Source organism: Crocuta crocuta, unplaced genomic scaffold (genome assembly GCF_008692635.1).
Source record: "Crocuta crocuta isolate KB4526 unplaced genomic scaffold, BGI_CrCroc_1.0 scaffold48, whole genome shotgun sequence".
NCBI lineage: Eukaryota > Metazoa > Chordata > Mammalia > Carnivora > Hyaenidae > Crocuta > Crocuta crocuta.
Window position 1 is genome coordinate 2,958,173 of NW_027533089.1, and position 19,359 is coordinate 2,977,531.

General features: G+C 40.0%; 1 protein-coding gene across 1 annotated transcript in view; it reads right to left on the reverse strand.

The window, feature by feature from the left end:
* The window catches only part of CDC14A (cell division cycle 14A), a 145,061-nt gene that overhangs the window by 20,696 nt on the left and 105,006 nt on the right, over nt 1-19,359 (reverse strand). The window contains 1 exon segment of the mRNA XM_077746090.1: nt 12,214-12,352. Within this exon segment, the coding sequence (XP_077602216.1) occupies nt 12,214-12,352 (139 nt within the window).

The following is a 19,359-nucleotide window of genomic DNA, read 5'->3' on the forward strand; positions in this document are numbered from 1 at the left end:
AGAAGAAGGGGAAAAACAGTGGGGGAGAAAGAGGGAGGCAAACCATGAGAGACTCTTAAATGCCGAGAACAAACTGAGGGCTGAGGGGGGTGGGGGGAAGGGGAAGGGGGGTAATGGGCATGGAGGAGGGCAGTTGTGGGGATGAGCACTGGGTGTTATATGGAAACCAACTTGACAATAAACTATTTTAAAAAAATAATTCTCTCTTTCTCTCTCCCTCTCTGCGCCTCCTCCCACTCTCTTTCCAAATAAATAAATAAACTTAAAAAAAAATCAAGAAATAACAAGCGTTGGAGAGATTGTGGAGAAAAGAAAACCCTTGTGCACTATCGGTGGGAATGTAAATTGGTGCAGCCATGACGGAAAATAGTATTGAAGTTCCTCAAAGAATTTTCAATAGGATTACCATCTGATCCAACAATCCCATCTCTGCATGGAATGAAAACACAATTTTGAAAAGATATATATCCCCCCATGTTCATTGCAGCATCAACTACAATAGTAAAGATAAGTTAGAAACCGAAGTGTCCATTAATGAATGAATGAATAAAGAAAATGTGAACACACACACACACTCTGATATAAATATCAGAATATTATTCAGCCATAAAAAAAGAAGGAAATCTTCCTATTTGCACCATGAATGAAACTTGAGGGCATTGTGCTAAGTGAAATAAGTCAGAAAAAGAAAGACAAACACTGTGTGATCTCACTTATATGTGAAATCTAAAGGAAGAAAAGAAAGAATTCATAGATACAGAGAACAGATGGTGGTTACCAGAAATAGGAAACAGGAGGCAGGCGAAATGGGTGAAGGGGGTCAAGAGTACAAACTTCCAATTATAAAATAAATAAGTTCTGGGGATGTAATGTGCAGCATCGTGACTATAGTCAAATAACACCATACCGTATAACTGAAAGTTGCTAAGAGAATGAATCTTGAAAGTTCTCATCACAAGAAAAAGAAATTTGTCACTAGTTGTGGTGATGAATGTTAACTAGACTTACAGTGTTGATTACTCTACAATACATACAAATATCAAATATTATGTTGTACATCTGAAACTAATATAATGTTATATGTCAATTACATCTCAATAAAAAATTTTAAGTTAAAAATAAATACATAAGGAAAAAACAACATCACTTTATCAGGCCCACAGTAAAGAATCTTCATGGGCTAAAGCTGCTGTGGAAACCCAATACCAGCCCCTGAAGGCTTCCTTTCTAATGAATGAAAGCTTTAATGGATCATGATCAGCACAGTGCCACAGACTGTGATTCAATAAATAGAATCAAACAGATCATAAAAGCAGCCTGATCCCACCTCTGGACTTCCACAGGCTGCCCCCAGGAAGGATGAGTTTAGACTTGGTTCAATAATAAAAGACATGTGTTTGTGCATCATTTTAAAGACTTTGAGGATGTTTGGTAGAACATACATTTTGGGTTCACAATGGAATTTCCAGCTTAAGAACAACAGTTTCAAGTAGAAGAAAAAACATTTGATGGTTGTTTTGCAAGCAATTTTACTTATATCCTAGGAAAAAAATTGAAATACAAGATCCCAAAGAAATCTTTCAGAGAAGACATCGTGATCTGTCAATAAAGAAGTTCATCAACTCACGAGGATGCTAATAAACATCGCTCTTACTGCAGGTGAGATAAGAGGAAGTTTTCTTCAAGACACGAAATCAAACACCTGGGCATATTTTGCTCTTCAAAGACTAGTAGAATGTGATTCCCTAAAGTCATGGATTTAGAATTTATGTTACTTAAAAGGCACTGATTGGATTTTTCACCTCTGAAAGAATATAATCCTTCTAATGTGTACAGTCATTTATGACAGATGAAAACCTGTCAGAAAACTTTTTAATCCTCTTACTTCTCTCCTAATGAATATGTGACTTATTCATGCTTTTGCGTCATCATTGGTGTCACTCTCTTCATCTCTCATCATTAGTCAGGCTTCTAAGCCCTTCATCTCTCATATCATTAGTCAGACTTCAAAGCCTGAGACCGACTTCCTTGAAATGTCCCTGGTACACACCCATCTCTAACTCCTCCGTCTAACTTCTAGCCCCTTCAACAAGACCTATCCCCTTTATTTTTTTTTTTTAAATTTTTAATGTGTTTTTTATTTATTTTTGAAAGAGAAAGAGACAGGGCACAAGCTGTGGAGGGGCAAATTGAGAGGGAGACACAGAATCCGAAGCAAGATCTAGGCTCTGAGCTGTCAGCACAGAGCCCGACGTGAGGCTCTAACTCATGAACTGTGGGATCATGACCTGAGAGGAAGTCCGACGCTTAACCAGCTGAGCCACCTGGGTCCCAAAACCCATCCCCTTTAGATGACAATAGTCCTTTTTCAGTGTCACTCCACCCTATTCATCTTACACAGGGCTGCAGCCAGGTATTCCTTAAACAACATGTGCATCCCAGGACTCTCCTACTTTAAATAGCCCAAAGTAGAACTATGATGAATAAGAGAAGTTCAGAATGCCCATGTTCACAGAGCATCTGTGTATCTTACTGTACATAGTTAGCAACTATCTACACCAGTGTATACTATCTACACAGATCTACGAGCTTCCTATCCATACAAAGCTGCTCTAACATATTGCCAGACATCTAGTGGTTCAGAAGAATACATATTTACTTTCATGCAGTTCTGGAAGTCAGAGGACCAACATCAGCGTCTCTGAGCTGAAGTCAAGGTATTGGCAGCCTTGATTCTTTCTGGAGGCTCTAAAGGGAGAATCTGTTTTCCTTGCTTTTTTCAGCAGCTAGTGGCTGCCCATATTCCTTGGTTTATGGCCCCTTCCTCCAGCTTCAAAGTACATCAGTTCAATCTCTGTTTCTGTTCTGTATAGAAGTTGTTGGTATGACTTGTCATGCATCTCTGCCCAGAGCCACACGGATGCAGTCATGGGGGCTTTAAGCTGGCTTATACTCCGTATCTGGACTCAGGATCAGAACTGGCCCTTCTGCTCCTGACTCCAAGAGGAATTAACGTGCCTCACGTTCCTCCTTGAGCCAGACCAGGCTGGTCCCCAGGAATGGATCAGGGAGGGAAGAGGAATGTGCAGCCATCCAGGATCCTAAGATTGTGAGACACGGTTATAACAGACAAACAAAAACAAAACAAACCACAGAGGAAAACAGCTTGCTCAGGGCTGCACATAGGCGAACTTAATGACTAACCATAGATCACACACGGGTGGTAGATCCATTGCCCCGTCAGGAATAGCTAGCTGGAAGTCTCATTTCCAGGAAAGGGAGTAGAGGATGCTCTGCCCAGGACCCTCAGTCAGGACTCCAGCCAGCTCTTCAACGAGGGGCTTCCCCAGCCAGGACGGTGGATGTTGTAAGTACTCAGTTTGAGCCTTCTTTGTTCTTCTCTATACCTCTCCTCCCTCCCTCTCTCTCTCAAAATAAATAAACTTTATTTTTTAAAAAATCAATGCAATCCACCATATTAACAGGCTAATGAAGAAAATGGCATGATCGTATTAATCAATGCAGAAAAAGCATTTGACAAAATTCAATACCTATTCATGATAAAAACTCTTGGGAAAATGGAGAGGAACTTCCTCCACTTGATTAAGTACATCTATAGCAAACCTCTAATTAACCTTATATGTAATGGTGAATGCCTAGATGCTCCCCCCTAACTCCAAGATTGGGAACAAGTAAAGAATGTCTGCTCTCACCACTCTTATTCATCATAGTGCTAGAAGTTCAGACTATATCAAGGGGAGAAAAGAAAATAAAAGACATGCAGATTGGAAAGGAAATAAAACTGTCCCTATATGCAGACACGATTGTCTTTACAGAAGTCCCCAGGAACTAATATGTATGTGCGCGCGCGCACACACACACACACACACGCACACACACACCCCTGAATTTCAGGATACAAAGTAAACATAGATAGAAAATCAACTGTATTTCTATATACTAGCAATAAACACTAATTTAAGTTAGTGTTCAAATTTAAAATACGACACTATTTATAATCACTCAAAAGAAAGCAAAATACGTAGGTGTAAATCTAACAAAATAGGACTTGTATGCTAAAAGCTACACAATGCTGATAAATGAAATCAAAGGAGATCTAAATAAATGAAGAGACATACTGTGTTTATGGACTGGAAGACTCTATAGTACTAAAGAGGTCAATTCTCCCAAAACCGACATAGAGGTTTAATACATTCTTATCCCAATTGCAGCATGATTTTTTTGTAGATATGGATGAGATTATTCTAAAATTTACATAGTGAGCACCTTGGTGGCTCAGTCGGTTGAGCGTCCCACTTCAGCCCAGGTCATGATCTCATGGCTCGTGAGTTCAAGCCCCACGTCAGGCTCAGAGCCTGGAGCCTGCTTCGGATTCTGTGTCTCCCTCTCTCTCTGCACCTCCCCTGCTGACATTCTGTCTCTCTCTCTCTCTCTGTCTCTTAAAAATAAATAAACATTTTTTGGGGTGCCTGGGTGGCTCAGTCAGTTAAGCGTCCAACTTCAGCTCAGGTCATGATCTCACGGTTCATGGGTTCGAGCCCCGCGTCGGGCTCTGTGCTGACAGCCAGCTCAGAGCCTGGAGCCTGTTTCAGATTCTGTGTCTCCCTCTCTCTCTGACTCTTCTCGGCTCACTCTGTCTCTCTCTCTCAAAAATAAATAAAACATTAAAATAAACAAACATTTTTTAAAACCCTAAAATTTACATAGAAAAGAAAGGATCTGGCATTGTGAAGACATTTTGTTAAAGAAGGAGAAAGGAGGTGGGGCAGTTCTTCCAATGTTCAGGCTCACGATATCGGTGTGGTATCAAAAGAGTGTGGCATTTAGAAGGATAGACATATACGCCCATGGAACAAACAGAATAAAAAACAAAGAAGTAGATCTATACATATGCCCTTCATAACAAAGATGTCAAAGCAATTCAGTGGAGAAAGAATAACCTTTCCAATAGTCCCGGAACAACTGACATCCATGGGCAAAAAAAAGAACCTTGACCTAAGTCTCACACCTCACACAAAATTAACTCAAAATGAATCTTGAATGCTGAGAACAAACTGAGGGCTGATGGGGGAGGGGGAGAGGGGAAAGTGGATGATGGGCATGGAGGAGGGCACTTGTGGGGATGAGCACTGGGTGTTATATGGAAACCAACTTCACAATAAACTATTTAAGAAAATAAATACATAAATAAATAAATAAATCACCAACTTAAAATGAAAACACATAACCTTTTTAAAAAAAAAACTGAGAAATTATGGGGATCTAGAGCTAAGCAGAGAGATCATAGATTTGATACTAAAAGCATCATGTAAAAAAAGGAAAAAATGATCAATGGGACTTTATGAAAATTTAAAATTTTTCCTTTGTAAAAGATCCTATTTAGAGAATGAAAGACCAGTGACAGACTGAGAGAAAATATTTTCAAAATATCTATCAGATAAAAAACTAGTAGCAAGAATGTATAAAGAACTCCCAAAACACAATAATAAGAAAATAAACAACAAAGAACGGACAAAAGATATGAATAGACACTTGGCCAAAAAGACACATGATTAGTAAATAAGTACATGAGAAGTTGCTCACTGTTACCTACTAGGGAGATGCAGATTAAAACCACAATAATACATCATTACACACCTATCAGAATGGCTACAATAGAAACAGAAAACAGAAACAGCAACATCATCAAAAATAGAAACAGAAACAGCAACATCATCAAAAGCTGGAAAATATAAAGAAAAACTCAATCATCCATGCATTGTTGGTGAGAATGTAAAACGAAGCAGCCACTCTAGAAAACAGTTTGATAGTTTCTTACAAAACTAAACATGGACCACACAACTCAGCAACTGTAGTCTTGGGCACTTATCCCAGAAAAGTGAAAACTTATCTTCACACAAAAATCTAGATACAAACATTTACAGCATCTTATTCATAATAGCCAAAAACTGTAAACAGCCCAGCTATCCTTTATAGTTAACAAACAGTAGTACATTCAAACCCTGGAATACTACTTAGCCATAAAAAGGAACATGTTACTGGGGCGCCTGGGTGGCTTAGTCGGTTAAGCGTCCGACTTCACTTAGGTCATGATCTCGCGGTTCATGAGTTCGAGCCCCGCGTCGGGCTCTGTGCTGACTGCCAGCTCAGAGCCTGGAGCCTGTTTCAGTCTGTGACTCCCTCTCTCTCTCTGACCCTCCCCTGCTCACGCTGTCGCTCTCTCTCTCTCTCTCTGTCTCCTAGAAATAAATAAAAAACATTAAAAAAATATATCTCTAAAAAAAGGAACATGTTACTGATATGTGCAACAGCCTGGATGAACCCCAGAGAACTACACTGAATGGAGACTGCCTAGCCTAAAGGGTTGCATACTCTATGATTCCATATATGTAACATCCTCAAAATGGCATAATATGTACATGGAGAACAGTTTAGCAGTTGTCAGAAGTTCAAGAGGATTAGGGCAGGAAAAGAAATGAGTGTGGCTATAAAAAGGCAATGTGAGGAACAGCACAAAAGGTCTCTGTGTCTGTATCTTAACTGTACAAGGTTAAGTCCTGATTGCAGTATTATACTATAATTTTGCAAGATACTGGCATTCAGGGAAACTGGGTAAATACACAGGAGCTCTCTCTGTTATTACTTACAACCGCATGTTAATCTCAGAATAAAAATTTTAATAGTGTGTGTATATATACATATACACGTATGTGTCTGTATACACACACACACACACACACACACGCACACAATAGAGCTTAGGAGAAAGGTTGAGGTTATGTTCAGAATGGTTAGAGAAAGGCATGGAAAATGTGAAATCTACTTTCCAGAAAGGACTATTAAAAACAGTCAGGGACAGAAATGAACGTAAGTATGTAGTCACTACAGCACCTCAGGCTCCCTGTGATCTGGCACCTGCCCCCCACCCCACTCTCACCCCTGCCGTGGCCACAACACCCCCTGCAGTGCAGCAGAAAGTACCTGGATACCTCACACTCCCCTTCTAGATGCCTAAGCAAGTGATCCCACTGGGGAGCCTTGCACATTGCTTGCCCACCAAACCCCAAGGAATTGCTTAACAGAAAGTCACTTGATGGTCTTGTACCTCATGGCTTCTACTGACGCCACACCTGGCTGTAAAAGACTTTCAGAACCAAGTCCATCATGGCACACACCCTGGTTACCCCATCGCCCGATAAGACCAACCCATCCAGGTCATCCAACATTAACTAGACCCTTATCTCCAAATTACACATCTCAATTTCCCATCCTACCCCTTACATCCAATAATGCCATCTTAAAATATTCTTTTTAGAAAATAGAGATGGAAATGTTTCACAATTCATCTTAGGAAGTCAGCATAACCTTGATTCTGAAACTTAAAAGCATTACAAGAAAAGAAAATCACCCCTCATTACCTTTGGTGAACACAGTCACAAAAATCCTTCAGAAAATATTAGCATATCAAATCCAGCCATATGAAAACATAAAAGCACATCACGACCATCACGGCTTCACATATGAAAATCAATGTGATTCACATTAGTAGAATAAAGGAGAAAAAAATATATGATTATCTTGATAAGTGTAGAAAAAACTGACAAAATTCAATACCCATTATTAAGATACACTCTCAATAAACAAGAAATGGAAGGAAATTTCCTCATTGATATAAAAGTCATCTATGAAAGACCCACAACTACTATCAGATTTAACGGTGAAAGACTGAATGCTTTCCCTCTACTATTGACAGCAAGACAAGGATGTCCATCTTCACCACCTCTAACATTGTACTGGAAATCTTAGCAGTAAGGAAAAAAGGGAAAACTGCCAGAGCTAATAAGTGAAATTAGTAAGGTGACAAGGTATATGGTTAATTTTCAAAAATCAATTTCAGCAAAATTTTAAATTCTGTTCATTAAAAGACACACAGCACATATATTTGACAAAAGACTTGTATCTAAAATACACATACATTTATCAAACCATTATGTTGTACACCTGAAACTAATAGGTTATATGTCAGTTACACCTCAACTTGGAAAAAAAAAAACCTCAGGGCATCTGGGAGGCTCAGTCGATTAAGTGTCCGACTTCACCTCAGGTCATGATCTCGCAGTTTTTGAGTTCAAGCCCTGCGTCGGGCTCTGTGCTGACAGCTCATAACCTGGAGCCTACTTCGGATTCTGTGTTTCCCCCCTCTCTGTTCCTCCCATGCTCATGCTCTCTCTGTCTCTCAATAATAAACATTAAAAATGATAATAATAATCTCACTGGAAAGTAGTGCCTTGTGTAAAGCTGCAACTTACAAACTTTTAACTGCTCTTCCTAATATTAAATAATTTGCAGAAAAGCAACATATCTTCCATCAACTCTGAATATAGCACTGTAAAAAATAATGGTTTTATAATAACTTCAGCAAATGTTTTTAAAATAAAATAATACTTGGGAAATTCTAGAAAAAAGGGGAGAAATAAAATATATTTTGAAATTAAAAAATAAAGTAATAACAAAATATATTTTAAAAACTACCATAATCAACAAAAAGAAAAAAATTAATAGGCAAAGACTTGGCCAAACATCTCACAAAAGATACATATGTATATGAAAAGACGTTCAACATCATAAGTCATCAGGAAAATACAAATTCAGACATTATTTCACACCAATCAGAATGGGTCCACTCCTGCCCCAAAAACAAGTTTACAAAACAATGTTGGCAAAGATGTGGAACAATTATAACTCCTACTCATTCAAGCAGTCTATGAAATGATTTAACCACCTTGGAAAATTGTTCTTCATAAAGTTAAACTATATCTAACCCTATGATCCAGAACTTCATTCCTAAGTATTTAAATAAAGGAAATTTAGGCACATGTCCACATAAAGACTGGTAGAAGAATACTCATAGCAGTTTCATTCATAATAACCAAAAACTAAACATCCCCCAAATATCCATCAACAGTTGTATGGGTCAGTACATCATGATACATTCATGTAATGGAATATTAAGTAACAAAAAGAAACAAACTACTGATATACTTAACACGAATGTATCTCAAAAACAATATTCTGTGAAGAAAACAAAGCCCAGAAACAAGCAGAACAGAGTTAGGTGCTAGAAGTCAGAGAGGGATTTAAAGGGAGCCCCTGTGTGCCATGGGTGGGAATAGAAGTTGGTGCAGCTACTGTGGAAAACAGCATGGAGGTTCTTGGAAAAACTTAAACTAGAGCTACCACGCGATCCAGCATTTGCACTTCTGTGCATTCATCTGTAGATAATGAAAACACTGACTCAAAAAGTTATTTGCAGCCCCATGTTCACCATAGCATTACTTACAATAGCCAAACATAGAAACAACTTAATGATTTGTTGATGGATGAATGGATAAAGGAAATGTGTTATAGATATAATGAAATATCATTCAGCCATAAAAACAAAGGAAATATGCTATCTGAGATAACATGGATGGACCCTGAGGGCATTATGCTAAGTGAAATAAGTCACACAGAGAAAACAAATCCCATATGATCTTACTTATATGTGGAATCTAGAAGACAAAAACAAAATAAAACCAAGCTCATAGGTACAGAGAACAGATAACGGTTCCCAAAAGTGAGAGGTGGTTATCAGAAGGGAGTCAAAAAGTGCAAACTTCCAGTTATAAGGTAAGTAAGTCCAGAGGATGTCACATGCAGCATGATGACTATTTAATAATACTGTATTTGTATATTTGGAAGTTCTAAGAGAATAGATCTTAAAAATTCTCACCACAAGGAAAAATTCTGTAACTATGTACAATGACAGTTTAAAACTAGACTAAAAATGTGGTGAATCATTTTGCAATGTATAGAAATCCCAAATCCCAAGAGCACGGCCTGACAGAGAGCACACACCTAACAAATATCTGTCGGATGAGTGAGTGTCACAATTGCACTAAGCAATTGTCCTCTGTTATGCGGGACATCAAGACGTGGGGCTTGGAAAGGAAAAACATGAGAGGAGAAGAAAACAAAAGAGGTGTACACAGGCAAGCAAAGCACAATACTACCTCTGCGGCCGCTCCAGAGTATAACGCAGATCAGACCCCTGCCTTGATGGAGGTGATCAAGTTAAGCCTAGGAAAGCCGGGAGTGAGGCAGGCATTTTCCCATGCTGGCACTATCAGAAATATTGCAAAATATGGAAGGTCTAGTGCCTTAAACAAAGAACCTGCCTTCAGGAAGGTTCTGGCCTTAGCATTAATGACTGATTTTAAGACTGATTTTAATTGAATGATTTTAATTAATGACTGATTTTCATGCTTCGCTTATACAAGAAAGTCATTCCTGCACCTCAGTTCTTATAGAAAAGTACTTAGAAAACTGTAATATGGACTCACACCGAAGGAAATATCCTGAGTTTCTAGCATAAATATCTCTAAGTGAAAAAAAAAAAAAAAAAGAAAACTTTTCTTCCACCTAGAGCGCCTGTGCCTCATAACCTCATTACTTCTGTTATCATTTTGAGATGTGGCCGAGAGAGGAGGCATAGCAGGGAGCAGGGAGGCAGGAGTGTGCCGGCATGCAGTGGAAGGGTTGTGGAATCTGACATCCCAGGAAAACTAGGTACAATTCTCAGCTACGTCTCCTCACCTTGTGAGCCCCACCCTGCAGCAAGATGAGCATTCGGTAGGTAGGTACCCAGTGAATGAACATTATTCCAAACAATGGTTTTAAGAGATTGATTCATGTCTTTAAAGAACCAGGCTTAGGGGTGGTTTGGTTTCTGTCTCCTGATGCTAAGGCCATGTGCATATTTAACGTTAGCGAGCAATTAGTACAACATGCATCTGCAGATACACTGCACTGAGCTCTATGCTACGGGCACCGTAATGCAAAATGGAGGAGCTCACTGAGATCTGGTAAAGAATCCACTTCTAAAATAACATAATTACTTGAGGTGTATCTCATAGGCCAGCCCTAGGGAACCTCTGTCTTCTTAAAGATCCTGTTCTTGAGTATTTTTTCTTGTGATTTCTTTCTACTTCTATTTCATTCTTTGAAGCAAAGGTATAAATTCACATTTCCAGCACTATTTTCTTATTCCCCGTGGGACTGGCAACTAAAGTAATTCCTCATCAGGATTCCTCAAATACTTTTAACCGTTTCAGATGGTTATGGGTTACTTAGAGCACCTTTCTGGGAAATTCATGATCATTTGTTTCTCATCAACATAAAACAATTTAAATGCAAAAAAAGTTAATTATATATAAAAAAGAATGCTATTCAAAGTACAGCCATTACAGCATAAAAAGAAAAAAAAATAAGATTTCTGTATAAGATATATTGATAACATTTTAGAGCTGGACCTGAATGAGCTAGTGTTAAGTTCATCTCCTCATTTTATTAATGGATAAATCAGTGGTAATTTCAAAAATTTTAAGGGGAACTCAGAAAGGGTTGTTCTCTTATGAGTTAAATCTCTCCACCTTATGGACTAGGGTTTGACAAATAGTTAATGAGTATGTGATTGAATGAATGAATGAATGAATGACTTTATAAGCATTCTTGCAAACAACAGTCATAAAGCTATTTAGCACCATGGCTAGGACTAACACTCAGTTCTCTTTTCTGTTCCTTGGTAACTCCTAAGTTGCAGCTAATTTTATTAGTTTAGTTAGTTGTCAAGAAAGCAGCAATGTCACTGAAATCACTGACTGACCTTAGTTGTGTTTTTTTTCATGCTGCTTTTAGACATGCAAACAAAAGAAAAGAATGAAAAGTGTCAAGTGGGATGACATAAGAAAATTGCACTGTAACCAGATCACACATAGAATGACAGAAAAAAGGTAGGCAGAGATGGCTCTGTGATTTTCTTCTCTCACCTGATCCAAGAGATAAAAAAGGTACAAAGTTAGAATGCATTAGCTGTCAAATCAACACTATTCCATTAGAGGCACAGACTTCCGTCACAACGCAGCTGTTTTGTAACCACGGGCTTGACGTGGTCCATAACGAGGAGAACAAGAGGTAGGAATGATCAGAACAAGAATGGGATATGGGGGTGGGGGAGGGGAAGGGGGGATGGGCACGGAGGAGGGCACTTGTGGGGATGAGCGCTGGGTGTTATGTGGAAACCAACTTGACAGTAAACTATTAAAAAAAGAAAAGAACAAGGATGGGATACAGTAATGAGGACCATATACTTACTCTTCCAGAAAGTGCTGCTGGGGTCCTATAATGGAGCCTGGCCGGCATATTCTGATCCAAGCAATTATTTCCGCGTGTGTAAACCTGTAGTGTTTCATGACATAACAGGCTATCAACGTCCCTGTCCTCCCAAGACCAGCTGCAAGAAAGGAAACAGACCAAGAAATACAAAATAGTATAGCAAATGCACCCACAAAAACACTGAAATCAAACCGTGCCCAGAAACTGCAGTGGTGTCAACTACAATACCAGGGTTTTAAACCCAGACAATAATGTAATGCTTTTTACATGATCTGGGGTTAAAAGATCATTCTAACTCAAGAAATCTTCTAAAAATAGATCATATAATTAAAATAAGCATCGTACGCAGTTTCTTAACCTATTTAAATGGTTAAGATTTTTTAACTTTATTTTTTTTTTTATTTTTGAGGGAGAGAGAGAGAGAGAGAGCAAGTGGGGGAGGAGCAGAGAGTGAAAGATCAAGGATGTAAAGTGGGGTCCGCGCTGCCAGCGCAGAGACAGACCTGGGGCTTGAACTCACAAACCATGAGATCATGACCTGAGCGGAAGTTGGACACTTAACCGACTGAGCCACCCAGACGCCCCAAGTTATTTTTAACTTAATTTAGAATAAGGAATCATAGAATCAAGTTGGAAGACACCATGGATGTCATCAAGCCCCATCAATTGACTTAACCCACAATTGGTTAAGTCAGTACTACCTCTATCAGGTGATCACCCTAACCTCCGTTTCACTCCATTAGAGACCAGGATTCCATGATATCCTCAGCCAGTAGGTACTGATGGAGCATCTACTATTTGCCAGGTACTGTGCTAGGAGCTGGGGACACAGTGACAAATAAACGAGACATGGTCCCTGCCCTTGGGAGAGCACGCAGTCCACTGAGAAAGAACAAAGCAAAAAGAAGTGCTCAAATTCCATTTCCCCAGGCTCCTGCATTTCCTAACAACTTTTGTGTTAGCTTATTTTCTTTATGTTGAATCCAATCTCTGTTACATAAGATTAAATAATACAGATAGAAATGAATTTCCATGAAATACTGGTTATTATCGTGAGCTCTGATTTCTTATTTCTTCAAAGTGTTTTTACCCATTGCTGTATTTTTTCCTCCAACAAAATAAAGGTGATAGAGCTTTATTTACATTTTAGCCAATCTTTTTTAAAAAGTACACATTGACTCCCTCATTTTGCAAAAATTTTCAAAATCATATCAAGCTACAGGTTCTCAAAAAAATAGTGGTGGTTATTCATATACCAGAACAGATGAGACCCAAAGGTATTAACCGATTGACTCATATTAGTATACTAAGTATGGAACTGAGGACTAAAATCTGCCCCCCATGGTTCTGATTCTCATCCTAGAATTCTTTCCACTCAGCCCACATTCTGACACTCATTTTACTGGTACTGACTGAGCCCAAGTGTGTATGAGGCACTGTAATAGATCTGGACACAGAAATACAAAGACAAGCAAGATGCTAGCCCCTCATGAACTATATAGGGCTGAACCAATAATACTTACAAGCATTTTCTAAATCTTTCCACATCTGGTTTCTTGGAGTTAGATTCAGTACTATAAATTTTTATTTAAGCATCACCCATAAGCAAGGCAATATGCAGTTATATTTCCACAACTTAAAATCTGTATCAGATACATTTTTTCCTAGAGAAAAAGAAAGTGTCTCTGTCTCTGTTTTTAAACATTAAATTCAGGTAGTCAAATGTTTATTCAATATGCCCCAGACAGGGTTTTCGGCTCACAAAATAAGGGTATAAGCAAGTATACGATATAATTTTTAGCCACAATGAGTATCAGAGCGGCTGCAGAATAGTAAGCAAGAAACGATAACAAAGAAATGAAATCTGAACTGAAACTGGGCTCTCAGAAGAAAGGCCAGGGGAACCACGTGAGCCACTGGCGCCTTCAAAGAATGTGTCATTACCGGCAAGGACTTCAGCAGACTCTAAAGAATAGGAAGGTCACAGAATATTTTCAGCAAAGCGTGCGGGGTATGAAAGCCTGGCTGGTCTGGAGAACTGTCAGTATGTGTCGAGTGCAGAATGAGATCAGATGGGTGGGAAAGGCCAGAATAAAGAGCATCCCTGAGTCAAGAGGAGGGGCCCGGGCTTAGGTGAGGAGGTTCCAAAGACACGAAGGACTGCTGAGCTACCATTAGGAGTCCCCAAAGCCAGGTCCACAGTGCTCTGAGCACTGACCTAAGTCACACCTCCTGCATATATGCGTTATTACTCCTCACATATGCGGAGATGATGCTTTGGTGAACGAAATTCAACTCATTTAAAAAGTATTACAGAATTCATGATATTATCAATGGGTAGTAAACACACACACAACTGCTATCATGCAAAAATCGGTATTTTTTCCTTTAACCAGTGGAAAGGGCAAAATAAAGCTGCTATGTATTTGAGGGCAAGAAAGTGACATGATAAAGGCAGATGGATCTGGCGGCAGCACACAGGCCATGTTGGAAAGGCCAGAGAGCAGCTGGGGGGAGGGGACGGGAGGCGGAGGCAAGCTGAAGGGGACACAAGTAGGGCAGTGTGGACATGGACGGCAGGTGGTGATGAAAAGGAAGAGCTGAATTAGAAAGACATTGGGACTAGGTCACAGGGAAAGTCAAAAATGACTGATGTCTCTGGCCTGGAAAATTAGTACAAGGTCAATTTCATCCATGAAAAGTCTGTCGGCGCAGAGCCTGCTTTGGATCCCCTGTCCCCCTCCTGTCTCTACCCCTCTCCGACTGTACTCTCTTCAAAATAAATAAATACAAAAAAAAAGGAAATAGGAAGGTTGAAGACTTTGTTTTTAATTTTTTTTTAGTCTTATTTATTTTTGAGAAGCAGAAAGAGACAGAGGTGAGCTGGGAAGGGGCAGAGAGAGAGAGGGAGACACAGAATCTGAAGCAGGCTCCAGGCTCTGAGATGTCAGCATAGAGCGTCACATGGGGCTCAAATTCACAAATGTGAGATCATGACCTGAGCCGAAGTCGGGATTAGCCAACTGAGCTACCCAGGCATTCCAGGTGGCTTTGTTTTTAAAATGCTTAAGAATCTCTTCCCCAAAAAGAGGGGTCCTTTGGTCAGCTTTCTCTAGTCAAAAAGTAAAGAATATCTTCTCTAATCTCTCCAGTACTTTGAAATACGCAGTGTCTCAGCAGATCTAAGACACCATCAAGTCATCTAATGGTGTGATATGCACCCTTATTTAAGCTCTACTAAGTAAGAAACAATTACTATGACATAATACCATTGTTCAGATCCAGCCTCGCTCCATAAATGTGAAAGTGTGAAAAAGCTGTCTCTAAATTAGTATCTCTCAATCTTTATTTCATTAGTGCCTCTTCCAGGAGCCTCATTAAGACATTTTTCCTGATCGTCCCCCATGATGAAATTTTACCGCCACAGTATACCGCATATCTCTTTATGTATTGTGTGTATATCTGTGCCTTATACAGAAAAAGAATGCTGGGGGCATAGCTCAGTGGTAGAGCATTTGCCTGCAGAAAAAGAATGTTTCTCCCAAAAAACAATTCTCCCCCCTTGGGGGCAATAGTGTCAGCTTGAAAATATACAGCAAAACTGCAAATAAGAAGTGCCTGGTTGGCTCAGTCAGTGGAGCATGCAACTCTTGATCTCAGGGCTGTGAGTTTGAGCCCCACGTTGGAGGTGGAGATTACTTAAAAATGCAAATTAAACTACAGTCAAGTTCATGCTTATAGATGCTTGACATTCACTTCCCTTCCAGCCTTCCTTTTTAAATATTATATTTACACTGTGTATAAATATATACGTGTGTGTGTGTGTGTGTGTTACATGAGGGGTGTGTGCTCTGTTAGATGAGGTGTGTGTGTGTGTGTGTGTGTGTGTGTGTGTGTAGCCTATTTCATCTGAAGTACCTTTTGCCCCAGACCAAACGTCAATATTCTTTAGAAAAAGGCAAAGTTTAAGTATGGTCTCACTGGGGCTCTCCCTTTAATGTTGGTGTTAAGAGTAATTTGCTTATATGTTTCTGTCCAGAGCAGATACTCGTTGCCTCTGCAGAGTTATTAACTCTCGGCATCTGCCAGGGGGATAAAACTCAGCAGGCAGCCTGGGGGAACCCTCGGCGGGAAACTCGGTAGGAACCTGCCTAGGATCCAGGACGCAGNGGCCTTCCTGGAGGCAACGTTACCTCTCACCGCTCCCCTCTCTGTGCAAGGGTCTCACTCCCTCAGTTAAGCTCCTAGTCACACACACACACACACACACACACACACACACACACGCAACCAAAAAAGGTGGTGCTGAAAATTTTCAAATTTCTCTGAAACTAAAGTTGCTTCCCCCTTTTAAAGAGAATCTATAATTTAGGTCTATAAAAAGAATGTACTTAGCACGCAATAGTTAGGAGCTCTTACCACAATTCAACAGAATAGGAACATTTCACTAAGTTTCCATAAAAACTTTAACAAATTTCTTAGAGCATTCATAATTAAAGGGCTCCCTGACACAGCAAGGCAAGACATCGAAAAGTATTCTATTTATACCAAGTTAAATGCTGATTCCCTTGTAGTTGTGGGCACTTTCTGAAATCCTATAGAACATCAACAATCACATATCAGAACATCACAGTCTTCCCAGTTTTTAAATTATTATTTGGGCTAGAAATTTTCAGAAATTCATAGCCATCCCTTTTAACAACTGGAAGGTGAACTATACTGTCATCGGTAAGATTTCACACGTTTCCAGCAAATTAATTTCTAGTTTGAGTCTATGTATAGCACTGTATGTTGAGGTAGGACATATTCATTCTCCTTCCAGTACCTATGAAAGCTCACGTGACATAGAATAAGATTCTCTCTCCCTCCTCCTTGTACTTCAATTAAAATGCTCAATGCTACTTCCATTCCCAGAAAATTAAACTGACTTAATTAGGGCAGATGTCAAAATAATTAACAGGCCTGTATTAGATAAGTATGCTATTAAAAGCAATACAGCTATAATTAAACTGAAGGTGTAATCTTTATAAAGGAAGCCTACATGTGTGTACAAGTGGAAGCAAATGAAATAACATTATCCAAAAGATGTCACCACATGTAAATGTGACCTTCCCATACAAGAACTCAGCTTGATGCTAACAGTTCTGATTTTAAATAAAAGTATAAAAACCTCTGCACAGACACATTGTATTTTTTAATGTTAACATTCACTGATCTGAGATATAGTACAGAGAATATCTGTAATAAGAAAGCTTAACACAGGAAGTTTCATTTTTATTATTTCAGTTAGGTGACAAATGCTATCAAGAGAGATGCTGATACCCAAAAGAAAATGAAAACACTAACTCAAAAAGAAATATGCACCCTATTTATTGTAGCATTATTTACAATAGCCAAGATATGGAAGCAATGTTAAGTGTCTACTGATCAGTGAATGGATAAACAATATGTGATTGAATACACACACACACATTGGACTATTACTCAGCCATAAGAATGAGATTTTTTTTTTTCCATTTGCAACAACATGGACAGACCTAGAGGATATTATGCTAAGTGAAATAAGTCAGAAAGACAAATAATATACAATTTCAATATGTGGAATCTAGAAAGCAAAACAAACAAAAAAAGTAGAAATAGACCCATAAATACAGAGAACAAACTGGTGGTTGCCAGTGTGGATGGAGGTGAGGGACAGGCAAAGTGGGTGAAGGGGAGAGGGAGACACAGGTCTCTAGTTAAGGAATTAATAAGTCACCGGGATGGAAGGGACAGCATAGGGAATATAGTCAATGGTACCATAATAGTGTTGTGTGGTGACAGACGGTGGCTGCCCTTGTGGTGAGCACAGCACCTAGACTTGTCCAATCACTGTGCTGTACACTCGAAACTAAGGTAATGTGGTGAACCAACTATACTTCAACTTAAAAAAGAAAAAAAGATACTGAGTTTTAATGACAGCTCTGCATTTCTTCTCCCATGAATTTGTCAATCCAAGAAATGACACGCAGATAAGCTCTATGACTTGGTAATCATAAAACTAACGGCCAGGGCTAGGAAATTAAAGGCCGGACGAATCTGAGGAAAAATACTGATTTGTATGACACAAAAATAAACTTTGAAAAGGAAATGTGAGTATTTCCTACTAAGTGTTAGTAGCTGCTGTCTGCCCATCAGCTCTCACGTTCCACTGGTACTTGGAAAGTGTGAAACGCAGGCTTCTTCTCGGGCCTGGGCAATCTTTACCAAAATGAGCTGGAATGGCAAAGTTAGAGGGCCCATGGCCCACACCCAGGGCCGGCTCTCCGCCGCGCTGACCTGCTCAGAACAGAAAGCAGTCTGCAGGGAGCCAAGGCGACACCCTCCTAACAGCGCCCCGGCACCATCCGAGAGACAGGACGCCCTGCCAATCAGAGACCCCCATCCTGCTAAGGAAAGGGAAGAGGACGGTGGAGGGGCTGTTGATGTGGACGGAGCCTGACACGGGGGCCTCATGGAAACCCGGCCGCGTGCAGCTCATCTCCATCTCTCTGGGTCTCCGGCGAATCGCAGCTTGCTGTCACCGCTCACATGTCAGCCAAGTACCTCCACCTACTCAAATCTTAAACATAGAAACAAAGGCCTACAAAATGGTATTTCAATTTCTGTCAGCACCAGAGCCCTGCTTGTCTGAATAAGTCAGAGCAGCACTAGGCGCTTGAAAAGAACAGTACAATTCCCAACACCTACTAGACAATTAGCATAAAACTCCGCGGAAACCAGTTGGAAGACTCAAAATCGTGACAGCAGCGCCACCCAGTGGCACTATGAAACGCTGCATGTGAGGAACTAGACTTGACTCGGAGGGGCCAGAGATGTCTCCAGTCACTCAAATCAAAGACCCCAGTAAAATACCTCCCACCGTGCTGGAAGATCCAAAATGGAATTTGAGGGGCACCTGGGTGGCTCAGTTGGTTAAGCATCTGACTTCGGCTCAGGTCATGATCTCACGGTTTGTGAGTTGGAGCCCCGGGTCAGGCTCTGTGCTGACAGCTCAGAGCCTGGAGCCTGCTTCAGATTCTGTGCCCTCCCTCCTCTCTGCTCCTCCCCCAACTTATGCTCCGTCTTTCTCTCTTTCAAAAATAA